This window comes from Phyllostomus discolor, chromosome 13 (assembly GCF_004126475.2).
Source record: "Phyllostomus discolor isolate MPI-MPIP mPhyDis1 chromosome 13, mPhyDis1.pri.v3, whole genome shotgun sequence".
Classification (NCBI taxonomy): domain Eukaryota; kingdom Metazoa; phylum Chordata; class Mammalia; order Chiroptera; family Phyllostomidae; genus Phyllostomus; species Phyllostomus discolor.
This window is the reverse complement of record NC_040915.2, coordinates 51,093,928-51,108,871: the sequence shown is the minus strand read 5'-3', so window position 1 is coordinate 51,108,871 and position 14,944 is coordinate 51,093,928. Positions and strand designations below refer to the sequence as shown.

The 14,944-nt window shown below is 43.3% G+C and overlaps 1 protein-coding gene across 21 annotated transcripts in view; it reads left to right on the top strand.

The window, feature by feature from the left end:
- The window catches only part of CIT (citron rho-interacting serine/threonine kinase), a 142,585-nt gene that overhangs the window by 96,932 nt on the left and 30,709 nt on the right, over nt 1-14,944 (top strand). For all 21 annotated transcript variants that reach the window (XM_028527119.2, XM_036014609.1, XM_028527115.2 and 18 more), the window contains 5 exons: nt 2,932-2,985; nt 8,764-8,961; nt 9,433-9,626; nt 12,076-12,211; nt 14,137-14,241. In XM_028527119.2, coding sequence (XP_028382920.2) covers nt 2,932-2,985; nt 8,764-8,961; nt 9,433-9,626; nt 12,076-12,211; nt 14,137-14,241 — 687 coding nt within the window. The remainder of the gene's footprint in view (nt 1-2,931; nt 2,986-8,763; nt 8,962-9,432; nt 9,627-12,075; nt 12,212-14,136; nt 14,242-14,944) is intronic.

Here is a 14,944-nt window from a genome sequence, read left to right as displayed (position 1 = left end):
TTCCTTCTGCTGCTTGTGGACTTCCTTTAACATTTCTTATAGTACAGGTGAGCAGGTAGCAAATTCCCACACATTTTGTATGTCTGAAAAGGTGTTTATTTCACCTTAATGTTTTTAAGATTTTATTTATTTATTTTTAGAGAGAAGGGATTGGGGGGGGGGGAGAGAGAGAGAGGGAGGGAGAAAGAGAAACACATCATGTGCAAGAGATAGATCAATCAGTTGCCTCTTGCACGTCTGCAGGCAGAGAACTGGCCTGCAACCCAGGCATGAGCTCTGACCCAGAATTGAACCAGCGACCTCTTGTGTCGCAGGATGGTGCTCAATCCACTAAGCTACACCAACTAGGGCTCATCTTAATTTCTGAAAGATATTTTTGCTGGGTATAGAGCTCTAGGTTGACAGAGTTTTGTTTTTTGTTTTTGTTTTCCCATCCCTGTACTTTTCAAAATGTTGCTCCACTGTCTTCTAGCTTGCTTCCTGCCTTTACCCTACACCCCTTGGTTAGAAACCTGTCTTTCTTCTCTTTGTTTCTATATATGTAACTTGTCTTTTTCTCTGGCTGGTTTTAAGATTCTCTCTTTGTTACTGGTTTTAAACATTTTGGTTTAGCTTAAGTTTCATTGTGTTTTTTGTGCTTGGGTTCATTGAACTTTTTGCATCTGTGAGTTTATGGTTTTCATCAACTCTGGAAAGTCTTTGGCTGTTATTTTTTCAAATACTTTCTCTGTCTCATCCCTACAGTCCTTCAGGGATTTACATGTACAGGGTGGGGCAAAAGTAGGTTTACAGTTGTGAGTATGTGAAACAGAGTTTATTCTTGTATTATTAATTATCATAGTATTTTCCATAGTAACAACTGGAAACCTACTTTTTCCCTCCCCTGTATGTTAGGCTGCATGAAGTTGTCCCACAGCTCATTAATGCTCTGTTCATTTTATTGTCTTTTCCTTTGCCTGTTTCATTTTGCAGTTTATTACTGTGTCTTCAAGCTCATAATTATTTTTCTGCAATGTCTAATCTGCTGTCATAAAGTTATAATATTAATTTATGCAAAATAGACATATTAGAGAGTATATCACAGCTCTAAACTGTTTGACTTAGTGTCTTGTAGACCCTCTGATGTAGACTGTTGTTTTTGTTTTAAAGAGAAGGACCACTTTCGCCTCTGTCCTAAGCTGGATTCTTCTTTGGGCTTTCAGAGCTAAGCAAATGGTGCCAAAATCCACCTTGTCTCTCAAATCAAAAAGCTGTTAGAATTTGACCTCCTTTCCCTTGGTCCCCATGTTCATCAGCAGGTCTTATTACATGCGTTTCCAAAAGAGATCTCAGTTCCACCCACATCCCTTTGTCTTTTGGCATCTTCCTCTTTTCACTGAACAACAGTGGTTTCCCTGCTCTTTTCTCTCTTCTGTCTTATTTTGACCTGTTCTTCTTACTGCATCCACACAATCAATGGCAGTCGTATCATGTAAGTCTGCTTCTTAAAACACCACTGGCTTCCACTTAATTGCATTTTGAATGTAATCCAAACCCTTTTCTGGGCCTTCAAGATTCTTGGTTCCAGGTGGTTTTCCAAAATTGTTTGGCCACAGCCTACAGAAGAATACATTTACCTTGCATTTTAATACAGGGGAGCATATATAGTGTATTTCATTGATTTTAAGGTATCTGAAATGAGGATGCACCTTATAATCATAGTCTATATATGATTATATAGTCATATAGGCATAAACCTATCTTGGTTTAATTGATAGCACTTTTTCTTTCTTAATATTACATAAAATTGTGGTAGTCTTACAGCTGATAGCAACTTAAACTTGATGAATTATGATGTCTCAAATATCCGACAACAGTGTTTCCTATTGTAGAAAAGGTGCATCCTGATGTTTTTTGTTCTATCCTCTTTACTCCATTTCACTGGATAAAACAAACCCCCAAAATCCCACTTGTCATGCTTGCCATTGGGTCACAGCTTAAAGTTGAAAAAATTCTGCTGTAGTCACTCAGATTTTTTTTTTTTCATCGGATGCACCAATCTCCTTCTTGCCTCAGGGTTTTTGCACATGCTGTTCCCTCTGCCCTTTTCTGTTCTTTGCATGGCTGGCTCCTCACTATCATGCAGGTTTCAGTGTAATTATCACTTCTTCAGAGAAGCCATTTTTACCACCCCATCCAAATTCCTTTCTAACCACCTTATTCCCTTTTTCTGTTGCCTTTACAGCATTTGTCACAGTTTGTAATCATGGGCTTTTCTATGTCCTAGTTTCCCTCATCAGAATGAAGGTGTAAGCCCCACGTGCTTTATTGCCACAGCGTCTGGCAGGGTAGTGTGCACTCAAAAAATCCTTGTCAACTGCTGCCTCTATATTTATTTCAAGATCACTGTGGGGTTTCTGAATTGCAGCAGCTTTCGATAAAAGCAAAACAGAAGTTCCTACTTTGTCCTGGCTATTGTCCTGTGTTTACATGTGTGTGTGTGTGTGTCTCTTGGGAGTAGGTCTGGTGGGGGAGGCTCGGTTAGAGGTAAGAGGGAAAGGTTAGGGTTGAGGAACAAGACAAATGAAGGAGAGTAAAAATTTCATTTTCATTATGTTTTTTTTTCTTGCACTCATCCTTGAGCATTAGTATGAATGTTCAAATACATTTGTAAAGAGTAGACATGTGTGGTCCAAGTAGTTCCTTGTTGTATGTCAACTGTAATTGAAAGATTAAATGAAAAAAAAACTAGTTAATTTGGTATTAACGCAGCATCACATACGTGTTTCTGTAACTTATGTTTCAGATGTTGGGAATGAGTTCATCAGTTAATTCTTTGAAAAACAGATGCTGAGGCTTTCTATGCAAATGCTGTTCTCTCTATTTGACCCGAAGCTTGTACAATTGTATTCCTCCCTGTGGAAAATTTATAATCAACTTCTTACCTTTTAGGCACATAGAGATGAAATCCAGCGCAAATTTGATGCCCTTCGTAACAGCTGTACTGTGAGTATTAACCAAAGATGATTGAAATAGCATAAAATCCAAACCAAGAAGGAAAAGGGGATATCTGTTTGTGATATCAGGACTGATTTTTGATGCAAACTCTTGGCTAGAAGCAGTTCATGCTCTCAATCTGGCATTTCTGAGCCCCAGGACTTCAGTTTCTTGGGCTTCTGCCAGTTTTAAACATTTAAAACCATTCTTCATGCTGGAGGGAGGATAATTGGAATGACCCAAATAATTTTCACTGCACAACCACTTATAGATTCCAGGAGCTGCAACAAAAGTCCCAAAGCAGCTCCCCATCCTCCTCCAGGGTGGACGGTTCCCAGGCTAGCCCAAGGCAGAGATTGTCCGGGCGGTAGAGGCAGTTATACAAGCATTAACAATGGCTGGGCTTCTTCTGGACAGACCTCATACAGGGCGCTGACCTTGGGTGTACAGCACGGTGCAGTTTTTACAGCATAGACAGCTGTGTAGCCGCAACATAGATTAAGGTACAGAGCACCTCCAGTCCCCAGAGGGCTCCCTCATGTTCTCATCAGCATCCTTTGCCCAAAGGGTAACCACTACTCTGCCCTCGGATTCCATAGATCAGGTTTGCCTGTTCTTGAACTTCATTTAAGTGAGGTTCTTTTGGATTTAGCTTTTTTTTGACTTAAATTGTCTGTGTGATTCATTCATGTTGTATCTGTCAAAAATTTGTGTTTTTTTTTTTCCATTACGGTGTGGTGTTTCCAGTGTATGAATTGTTTTTTGCTATCAACAAAGCTGTGGGGAAGCATTGTTGTGCAAGTCCCTTGGTGGCTGTAAGCGCTATTTCCGATGAGCAGATACCCAAGAGTGGAATAGCTGGGTCAGGAGCTGTCCCTCTGGTGTGACTGCAGTGCACCCGGCAGATGGGTTTTTTGTCCGTATTTCCTGATGCTGATGCTGAATCAGGGTGGGCCCGCCTTAGATGTGTCCGTCGATTTCCTCCATCCTCCCTTCCGCCCTCCCTTCCTCACAGAGTTGAGGCATTCTGTTCCTGTACTCTCTTGCCCTACTTTTTTAGTTTCTTTTTGTCTCAGTTTCTTATTTTACACCAGAGTTATTTGCTTATATTACATACATGCTCATAAATGATCACTGAATTACATATAGATCTTTTTATGGCGGTCATATTTTTGGATTACTCTATTTTCCTAAAATAAACTTGGATGTATTTGAAATGTGTGTATCAGTAATCCTTCATCTGGAGATTTCCTTTCTCCTTTTTTAGTCTTTAGGCATAAGGACTTTTTTTAAAAAAAATCTTCATTATAGTTGTATTGAGATGTAATTGTAGTACAGTACCCTGACGAGTTTTGAAATGCGTACACACCTGTGAAAGCAGCACAACAGCCAAAATTGGGAACCTGCCCATCACCCTCAAAAGTTTCATCGTGCTCCTTTGTAATCCACTCTCCCCCACATTTTTAAAATTGGAAAATTTCGTTTTTAATAGAATATGGCAGTATGTGGAATTAATTTGGTTACTTTCTCAACTTATGTAAGTTTCAAACTCTTTATTCCTCAAATTTGCTTTGGAACAGGGAGTTCTAATCATTCCTTTACTTAGCCCTGGCAGGTAAAGTGGGAGGAGGAATCCCACCCACTCTTCTTCGGCTAGTGCAGCGGGGTGGCCTAGCGGGCCGAACCGTGCTCTCTGGCGTCAGGCAGGCCAGGTTCAGGTTCTAAGTCGACCTCTTGGTAGCCTGTGTGCCGTTGCCCTCCCAAGCCTCTGTTTCTTCATCTGTAAAATGGAGATGACATTGTTCTTGATTCCAATATCATTGATTATAAGACACGTAATTTATTTAATAACTGCTTTTTGGTGGTTGGGTGAGGGAAGAGAGACAGCTGCTTACTTCCGATATACATTCAAATTTCAGAAACAGTAAAACCTAGGAAACACGGAGTGCTAGAATTGGAAATTTGGTAATAATACCTACCCCATGGAATTCCTGCAAGAAATAAATGAGGTGACGCATCGAAGTGCTTGCATAGGGCCTGGTCCATAGCAAGTGCCGAACAGTGTTGGTGACTATTGTACTTTATTATATTGGGTTCATGAAATAAAAGCAAATCCTTTGTTTAGGAAAGGGTTATGCTCCTTAAAGAAGTTTGAAAACCACCCCTTTGGAACAACCTTTGGCTGCAGTTGTCAATCTCAGCTATACTTTTGCAAGTTCAAAGGCTGCTTTCAAGACACTTCCGCGAGCATGACAGATGCTCCTTTCTTGTGGGCGCCATCCAAGATCGTCTCCGCTAGGAAATGTCATCTTCGTTACTGTTGGGAACTCCTATAGAATAACTCCATTGATAGAAGCTCCCGGTTAGCAGCCTTTAAAAAGCTGGCGAACAGTAAGATTTTCAAGCTCTGACCATTTCTATATTTTGAAGAGATTTAAAAAAAGGATTTGATTCAATCTGGCACCTAAAACCCTACCTAAGTCTGTTTTGGAGGGGAGTTGGTGGGCAAACATATGACACAGTTTTAATTATGAATCAATCTGTCAGCTATAAGATTAAAAATAAATAATATGCAAATAGCTGCCTTCAAGAAAATACCAGGCATTAAAATAGGACTTGAGTCTTGTGTCTTTTCTGCCTGGTGCTCATTATCTGACTGTTTTCTTCACCTCTGACATGCTATTAAACATTTACCTGGTAATGTTCCCTCTACAGGTAGGAGATGCGTGTCTCCTACCTGGGTGAGAGAGGTACATCTATTTCTCAGAACCATGGTGCTTGCAGGAAAGCCTTGAAAAGCAACAGATAACCCCAATGGAGATTTTTTTTGGACACACATCATTTTTTATATCCTATTTTCTCTTAGAACTGCACTAAGATATCTTATCTGTGAAAACAGTCTATAAGAAAGCTCTGGTAACCCCTGTCTCTCTCATCCTTTTTGCTCTTAAGATGCAATAAGCCATCAGGCTTCAAGTTTATCTTTTTTGCCCTCTATCCTTGGAGTTGAAAGGTCAACAGACTCTAATATTTGCCCTTGGTGTGGAGGAGAGAATATACCGAAGGCCACAAAGCACACCCAAGAATTCTCCTTGCACATTATCTGGTTCAAATCCACCTACTATAAAAGTCTGTTATACTTTTTTTAACCATGGAGACCGTGAAATTACTGCCTTGTCTCAAGTCAGTTCAGTATCTGCAGACTCAGTTGTCTGTATGTGTGTGTGTGTGTGTGTGTGTGTGTGTATACAACACTTAATACCACAACTCCAGCTAAACCTGTTGTGGCTTGGGCAGAGAGAACATATAAAACTCTGAATGAATTGAAATGCTTTAATGAGTGCTTGGGGGCTTCACACAAACACACCGACCTTCTCTTGTCCAATGGACAAAATAGAGGCGATGACAAAATCTAGAACCAGCCACCACAAACTGTAAATAGAAACCAGAGACATGAGACCAGGAAAACCAGGTGACAAGAGGAAAATAGAAGGGCACTTCCTGCTCCAATGGGCCCATCTCTGTGGAAGTGAGAGGAACAATCTTGGCACCTTATTGACTTTTTTCAAGCGTTTTTTTCTTAAGCAATTTCTAGTTTAATTTTGGGAGAAAGAGAAGAGGTGGCAGAAATGGATTCATAACAAATTAACAAACTGCATTTTCTTGTCATAAATCTCAAAGGGCGTAGGTACCCAAAGGCTTAAATATATATTTCAAATGGCAAGGAAATAATTTTGGCAGTGTGTATAGTTTAATGTGAACAAATTTCCTGTCCCCCAAGAAACACCACCGTAATCTTTACAATGAGGCACGATTAATTCTTATCCCTTGTATTCAGCGTGGTCCACTAAGGTGGAAGAGTTGACAGGAAAATTCAAAACATTAAAACAATAGGAACAGAAGGATAGCGAATACAGTATTTACCTCTGGGTCACAGATAGAGAAACCAGCCCAACGGAGTTCAGGGTTGCTTCCTTGGGGCTCCTGAATGCATCTTAACTGCACAGCTGCCAGGCCGGTTTGCCTGCTCTGCGTCTCTCTGGGGAAGAGGTAGAAGGAGGCATCATGGTTACATTTGCAGTTCAGTATGAACAGTCTCTTGAGGAGTGGGTTTCCTGCATAGCAGAAGGAGACCAGCTGAAATATTGAGCGTTGTTTATTCACTATTTATGTTATTAGGAGATTTCACCACGTTACGGAAAGGGTGATACAGGGATCCCTTTGAGGCCTAACTAACTGCCTGATAGGAATGGCAAGCCAGCAGTGGTTTCCTACCCGTACCCCTGCACCCCCACCCCCCCACCCCAGGCAGAAAGCTAAGAACCTGACGGGATAACCTTTATTCCCCCTTTTGTTGCTGACAGGGTGCTTCATACCAGCACATTAGGAATTAGTATGACTTCTGACATTTAAATACACATTCCTAGACCACTTACTGCATTAAAGATAGGTCAGTTAACAAAATGAAAAGCTGTGCTTTCTGAGCCATATTGAACAAATGTACTTAACTTGACACTCTTGATTTCTATGTGCCTGGGAAGATTTTTTTTTTTAATTGCTAATCACAGGTGGTTAAGTAGGAAATTAGTCATGGAAACAGTGTTAACATTTCATAAACTAACTCTGCTCTAGGTCTGAAAATTGGAAACAATTAATAACCATAGGCTTAAAGCCATTTCCTTTTAATTTACATCTTTTTGTTACATAAAATTTAATTTACTGCCTGTGCGTCTCATTCCAACTATTGTAAGAAAATTGGCCTTAAACTTCTGAAGTATTGTGCGTTAAAGCCCTCTGCAAGCACTGATACTGAGCCTCGGCAAAGAGAATAGGAAAGCTAAAAACACTGAAATTGAAGTCATTCTGCCACTGAGCAGGGAAATAATTTAGCAAAACCTGATTAAATCTCTCTCAATAAAATGACAATTCCACATACATGCCTTCCCATTTTCTGATAGATGACTGTATAATAAAAACCATTAAAGTGATGCCATAGTACAACACTGTATCTTCAGGATTACTCTGAGCTTCCCTGAAGTTTTTTTATTCCTTTTGTTGCATGAAATTAAATATATTGCCCGGGATATTATTAGAATAACTTAGTGTTCTTTACTAAGTGTTCCCTGATAAGAACTTTATTTTAGTTTCTAAGACTGTCTCCAATTATAACCTCCCAAAGATCAGGGGTCCTCAACCTCTGGGCTGAGGCCTGGTACCATTTCGTGGCCGGTTAGCAACTGGGTTATGAGGGACGTTCTCTTGAGCTTCCCTCCTGTCCCTGCCCCCCACCCACCCCCTGCCGCCTTTCCGCCTTTCCGTGGAAAAACCAGTCCCTGGTGCCAGGAAGGTGGGGGCCGCTGCTGTCGATGATACTGGGGGCACTTCAGCTTCCTTAGCTGGTCGTGGAGCCAGTCTTCCTCCCTCTTTCCTCAGTTCGCACTTTCCACGTTGCATCACTGTCCGTGAACTTCATCTCACTTAACGTTGCCCCTCTGTGTGGCCTTGACTTTTGGTTGATTTGCTTTTGCCATGTTTTCCAGGTAAATCCTGAGTTAGAAATGGAGGCTTTTCTTTTTCTACCACTGTGTGTGTGTGTGTGTGTGTGTGTGTGTGTGCAGCGGGTGGGCGTGGAAGCTTGGGTTTGGCTCTTGGAGTTGGGTCGGCAAACACGGGAGCCTCTCGTTGATTGCCAGTGTCCCGCAGCGTCAGAAATCCACGGCTCTAGAAGCATTTTCCCATTTAGAATGGACTTGCAGGGTGTGCAACCAGATTCCTTTTATCTCTTAGGTAATCACAGACCTGGAGGAGCAGCTAAACCAGCTGACGGAGGACAACGCTGAGCTCAACAACCAAAATTTCTACTTGTCCAAACAACTCGATGAGGCTTCCGGTGCCAGCGATGAAATAGTGCAGCTGAGAAGTGAAGTGGACCATCTCCGCCGCGAGATCACAGAGAGAGAGATGCAGCTCACCAGCCAGAAACAAGTGAGGGCGGTTCCCAGTGTCAGAGACCCCCAGTCCCCTTTGGGCCAGAGTGAGTGCCCGGTGCAGCTGCCCCCGGCTTCCAAGATTGAGTCTGTCCAGTCAATGGGCTCTTTTGTATATTGGATCTCTGTTTTGAAGGCTTGGGGCTTTTAAAAATGGCTTTGAAAAGTATGTGGTTCTTCCTTATTTTGATTTTTAAAACTAAAAAACGAGACACACTGCTCTGGGAGGCTAGTGTGTGCCCATTGGTCTTTCACGGTGGCCTTGCCTTGGCTCCGCCTATGAGATGGGGGCAGAAATGGCCCTTTGCCATTCTCATCTGGTCCCCTCAGTCAGCAGCAGCAGCAGAAGGTCAACTGTATTTCAGGCTGTGGTGGGAAAGTTGTGCTTTTCTGAAGCTGATCTGACAAAAGGGACATCCGGGAGATCCTCCTTGGAGGCAAGGCCCAACTCAGAGGTCCCGATTTGCAGACGATGGAGGCCCTGAAGACCACCTGCACGATGCTGGAGGAGCAGGTCATGGACCTGGAGGCCCTGAACGACGAGCTGCTGGAAAAGGAGCGGCAGTGGGAGGCATGGAGGAGCGTCCTGGGGGACGAGAAGTCCCAGTTCGAGTGTCGAGTTCGCGAGTTGCAGAGGATGCTGGACACTGAGAAGCAGAGCAGGTGGGACTTTATCAGTTCGTAGAAAGCTGGTGACGGGCGACCTCAGCAAGACCACCTGACAGTCACGAGTAGGGTGGCCAGTTGCCAATTGTCCCAGCTTGCTCAGGACCGAGAAGTTTCCTGGGACGAAAGAATTTCAGTGCTAAAACTGGGAGACCCTTGGGCAAACCAGGATGGGTTGGCTACCCTAGTTGTAACTATGGTCAGTGTCACTTGGATTTGGTGGCTTTAGCTGGTGTCCATTCACTCTGTGGAGAGACCTAGGAGTCAGAGCATGGCAAATGTCTCAGTGCTTTCTTTGGCAGAAACTCTTTCCTTGGGCTGCATGTCACTGTGACCATGTCGTAAGACCTCACCATTCTAATCCTGCTCATGGGTAACGCAGGTCTTCCCTCCGTCCCAGGGTTTCTCAGTCTGGGCAGTGTTGACAGTTTGGACTGGATAATCCTTGGTCACGGAAGCTGCCTTGCACACTTTGTGATGCCACGCGTCCTCCTGGTCCGTGCCCACTAGAGGCCAGTAGTGCCCCTCCTCATGCTGTGACAACCAAACGTGTCTCCAGACACTGTCCAATGACCCCTAGGGGTGCAAAACTCCTCCAGTTGAGAGCAACTGCTTTGCAAGGATGGTTTAGGTTTTTTTCCTTTCTTGATAGGAGAGAAATTATAACACTTCCAGGCAGTGTTCTCTGCTTTCCCTGGCCCAGAACCCCCTTCCTGCCAGAGCCACAGCAGTGCAGGCTGTGTGCTGCATAGCTCCAGGCGGTGCCTTTCACCCCGAAGACATCTCAGGTTTGAAGATTTATTAGGACAGTCTTTCAGCTCGTGGCAGGGAAGTGTTTTGCTTGAACAGAACGGACGTATGAGAACAGTTCGCCAACAGATGGAAACAAAGGGTCTTGAGGAACAGGTGCCTTTTTCCAGTTTGCACCCAGGCACCATACAGGCTAGAGTTCGTGTCTGCACCGCTGACTCGCACCCACGCTTCGTAGCCTCACCACCATCACCTTCCTCTGAAACTTGCCTTCCTGTGACGCTCCTTAAGCCGGATAAACTATGCATAGAAACGCCTATCATTCGGTTGGAATCTGTCAGACACATTTTGATACTTTCCACATTCACGTGACTATAGGAGACTCAACTGTTATGAACCTGTTGAATATTATAGTCTATACTGTCAGTTAAATTAGGAAAAGATTAGAGTCTAAAGATAAGGATCATCCATTTCGACAGAAACTGGTAGAAACACTCCCTTTTGTGGATGTTCTCTCACCCAGGATATTTGCTGGTCTAACATCTCCTGTCCTGGCTTCCCTCCGAACTCTGGGGCCCCGAGTCCTCACAGTGTGTCCTGGTGGCGTTCCCACAGACCCCCTCGCTCTGCCCTCACGGCCGGCTCCTACCCCAGCTGTTTCCGGGGTCCTTCAGAGAGAGCTTTGGTCAGAGGCTGGCTTCAGCACTAAGAGGCACACAGCCACACACGAGAGGTGTATTTATGGTCTGGGCTTAGGTACATAGTTTGTGTATACTTTCAGGGGCAATAATAAAATGCCCTCTGCCCGCATTTTGGTGTTATGTGGGACGCTGAGGTGAGTAAAATCTAATTCTTAGTTCTTGTCCTCAAGAGGCTGAGAGTCCAGTGGAGGAGCCAACCTCTGCATTCAGATATTGATCACCTAAAGCAGAGAGTGGGGTGGGCCGGGAAGGAAGTCCATTTGTGCTTTGGATGCAGAGCAAGGAGAGCTACTTCTGGCGGGGGAACTGGGGGAGGTTTGCTGGAGGACATGGCCTTTGAGTTTACCCTTGAAGGCTGGGTCAGGCCTGGGTTTGTCGTGTAGGGAGGGGAACGCTGCCCCTGGAGGAGCTTGCTGCACGCCCAGGTATGGACTAGGCAGGACATGAGGCCTACCTGGGGGAGGGGAGTGGTTTCTCCAGTGTGCTCCTAGTTCTTCTTTTCTCTAACCTGGTTGACAGATACATTCATCAGATTCAAGTGCCAGCTTCCTGATGAGCACACAAAACACTTAATGTCTTCCATATGCTTTAAGGAGAGGAAATGTTTGCTTAAATGGGGTCTCCATGATCCTCTGCACCCGGCAGTCTTTCAGTGGGACCTCATTCCACTTCTACTCCCATGGGAGACTGTGACGGTTTTGAAAAAGTCCACTCGGTCCAGGTGCATTTGGAAAAGTGCCCTTTCCTAGTCCGCCTTTCCAAGTGAATACTGACAGGAACTTTACTTTGTAAGAGTATTTTTACCCAAGGCCTAAAGTGGGTCACACCTTCGCTCTGTAATAAGCAAGACATAGTTTGGAACTAAGAATCGCGGTTGGGCATCTACCTGGCCCACAGCCTGTTTGGTTGCTTATCAGCACTAGACATGGGCCAGCTTCCTTCCTCCAGATCGGTGACGATGGGGCTTCTGAAAGTGGCCTGTGTTCTCCCGGCAGGGCGAGAGCTGATCAGCGGATCACCGAGTCGCGCCAGGTGGTGGAGCTGGCTGTGAAGGAGCACAAGGCCGAGATTCTCGCCCTGCAGCAGGCTCTCAAAGAGCAGAAGCTGAAAGCCGAGAGCCTGTCCGACAAGGTCAGTGCCTGTCTCTTCTGCCTTTCAGGAAAACGCTCTCATTTCCTACTTTCAGAAGGCCTAGTTGACAAAAATTCAAATGCGGCCTGTGGTCAAGATATTTCATAAACATGCTTTTGCTCATTCCAGGAAGGTCCCACAGTGATGTGTCATCACGGGACATCCTTGGTTGGTGACAGTGTGGGTGGGCGTGGTGGGTGCTGGGGCACCCACCGATGCTGGCTGATGGGTCAGTCAGTGGTTTCTTACCGTGTCCCCGTCTGGGCCCCCGAAGTCTGAGTTTCGATCTGGGCATACAGCTCTTTCATTTGCTGGCTCTTGGTTTCTGGAAGGCTTTGGGGACTTAATGTGGAGCATCCTCGGGAGGTGCGTGGTGGCAAGGACTAATGATCACTCCGTCACTGCACTGATAGGCCACTCCGTCTGCCCGTGTCCCAAGTCCAGGGACGTGAGGAGTCCGACGACGGTGCAAGCCCTCAGCACTTTCCCTTTGGAAATATGTGCGTTCTGTCCACGTCACACTCCATGTTACAAAGTGACTTACAAAGTGATGTATCAGTGTTTCGGAGATTTTATCTAATAGTCTTGAAAGAGGTTTGAAACAGGTGCTTCAGTGTTACAGATAACGTAAGCAGAGATCAGAGAGATTTGAAGTGTACACACAGACACACTTTTTCTCACACACACACACACACACACACACACAGTCTTCTGAATTTTGTATTCGTATGACTGTTATTCCATGATTATAACAGGAATTATTTGAGGTCCTTGTGGGAGATACAGAAACCACAGAGAATTAAGGAAAAAAATGACTGATAACCCATAATCGCTATTATATTGATGAATGTGTTTGTAGTCTTTTCTTTGCATGGTATGTTTATGTGTACACACACATTTACAAATTTAGGTTCTTACTTTAGAAGCAGCTTTACAATGTTTTTTAAAAATCACATAACTAGGGACTTTTCTCGAATTATTGACTATTTTTTAAACATGTAACTCTAAAAACATCAATTTCATGGAGATACCTATTTTAGTCATTCTACTTGTAAATTTGAGCTCCTTCCAATATTTTATTATCATAAATAACTCAGTGATGAACATAAATCTTTATGGTTAAAGATTTAAAAAATCTTCTAAAGATTTAAAATCGATTATTTTCTTACCAGAATTTTCTAGAACTATCACGATTAGATTCAGGGCTAGAGTTTGTCATTCAGGAATATTCCTGTGTTCCTTGATACTGGCTTCTTAACCATGATGAAAATAAATTTTAGAGATAAGTGAACCCTTTTTTGTTTAACTTGAAGAATATTTTTTTTTCTATTTGACTATTCTTAAAAAATTTCATAGCAAAATCCTACTCATCCTTTAAGATTCCAGGCATTCTGATACCATCTTTTCTTGGTGACTGTAATTCAGGATGAACTTCTCCTTTCCATACCTCTGATCAACATTAACACCTTACAAAGCAGTTTCATCATTTCTGTGTGTGTCTAGTTACGGACCACTTTCCGCCTTTGTGACTTGTTGCAATATTCTTGAGAGAGCTTGTTCATCCTTTCATCCTCAAAGCCCCTGATATTATCCTTTGCAAGTAGTAGATGTTTAGCATGTGAGTATTATTTAATTTAACCGCAGCATGTCAGATAATTAAATTCTTCAGCAGTCACTGTTTTAGAACTTGTCACAGCTATATGTACGGCCTATCCCTTACAAATAATTCCTGTCCTCATAGAAATGATGTATATAAGGTTTATCTCTGACGTGGACTTTTGTGGTATACTTCTAAAAAACAGTATTTATGTTCTGACCTTTGGAACTTGATAATTTACATGTGAAGGTTTGTGGATATTTGCAAAAGTCATTAGCATCCAACACTCCTAAATGTGGTACCATGGCCAATTTTTCCACATGTCCAGCTCAATGACCTGGAGAAGAAACATGCCATGCTTGAAATGAATGCCCGGAGTTTACAACAGAAACTGGAGACGGAGCGTGAGCTCAAACAAAGGCTTCTGGAGGAGGTGAGTGTAGAAGACCTGTTAAACGGAGCCAGGTGCAATTTCGAACAGGGAAATTTGTTGTGTTTAGGCGGTCAGGTCCAAATTGGGTGTTCAGACTTTGTGATTGGAATTGTCGAGGAAGAGTAAGGTGGTCACTAAAAACTTCCTTCACTTAGCACATTGAAAAACAGTGTCATGAAGGCCAGGGGGTCTCTGTCATTTGTGTCCTCCCACGGGCACTTCACAGACTGTGGTGCACACGGCAAACGTGTCCCAGTGGCAGCTCGTTAAATGTGTGGGCGATGGCAAATGAATATTGAGTTAAAAATGTTCTTAATGTCCAAAGTATATTAAGTTTTTAGGCTGTTAGAACATCCATGCAAATTGGCTTCGGTGCACATGGCAGAAACTTGTATAGATTATGCTGAGTAACAAATTTCATGAGGACTTGAACATTTGGTTTAATTCAATTAAAAAAATTACCCCCTGAGACTGAGACATAAAATGAAAAGCCCAAATGACCTCTTAAACCTGTCCCTTCTGCTAGTTCCTGTATTTATTAGCAGAAATCTGAAAATTGCTGAAGTGGTAACTACTTCCCACTCCCAAGCAAACCCCTCTGTGTTGTTGAATCACTAGTGGTTTGGCATAGTTCATTAGACTTGGCGGACCAGGACACATGCGCTGTAAAAAAGGTATTGAAGTATTCTGTTTAACTCATAGT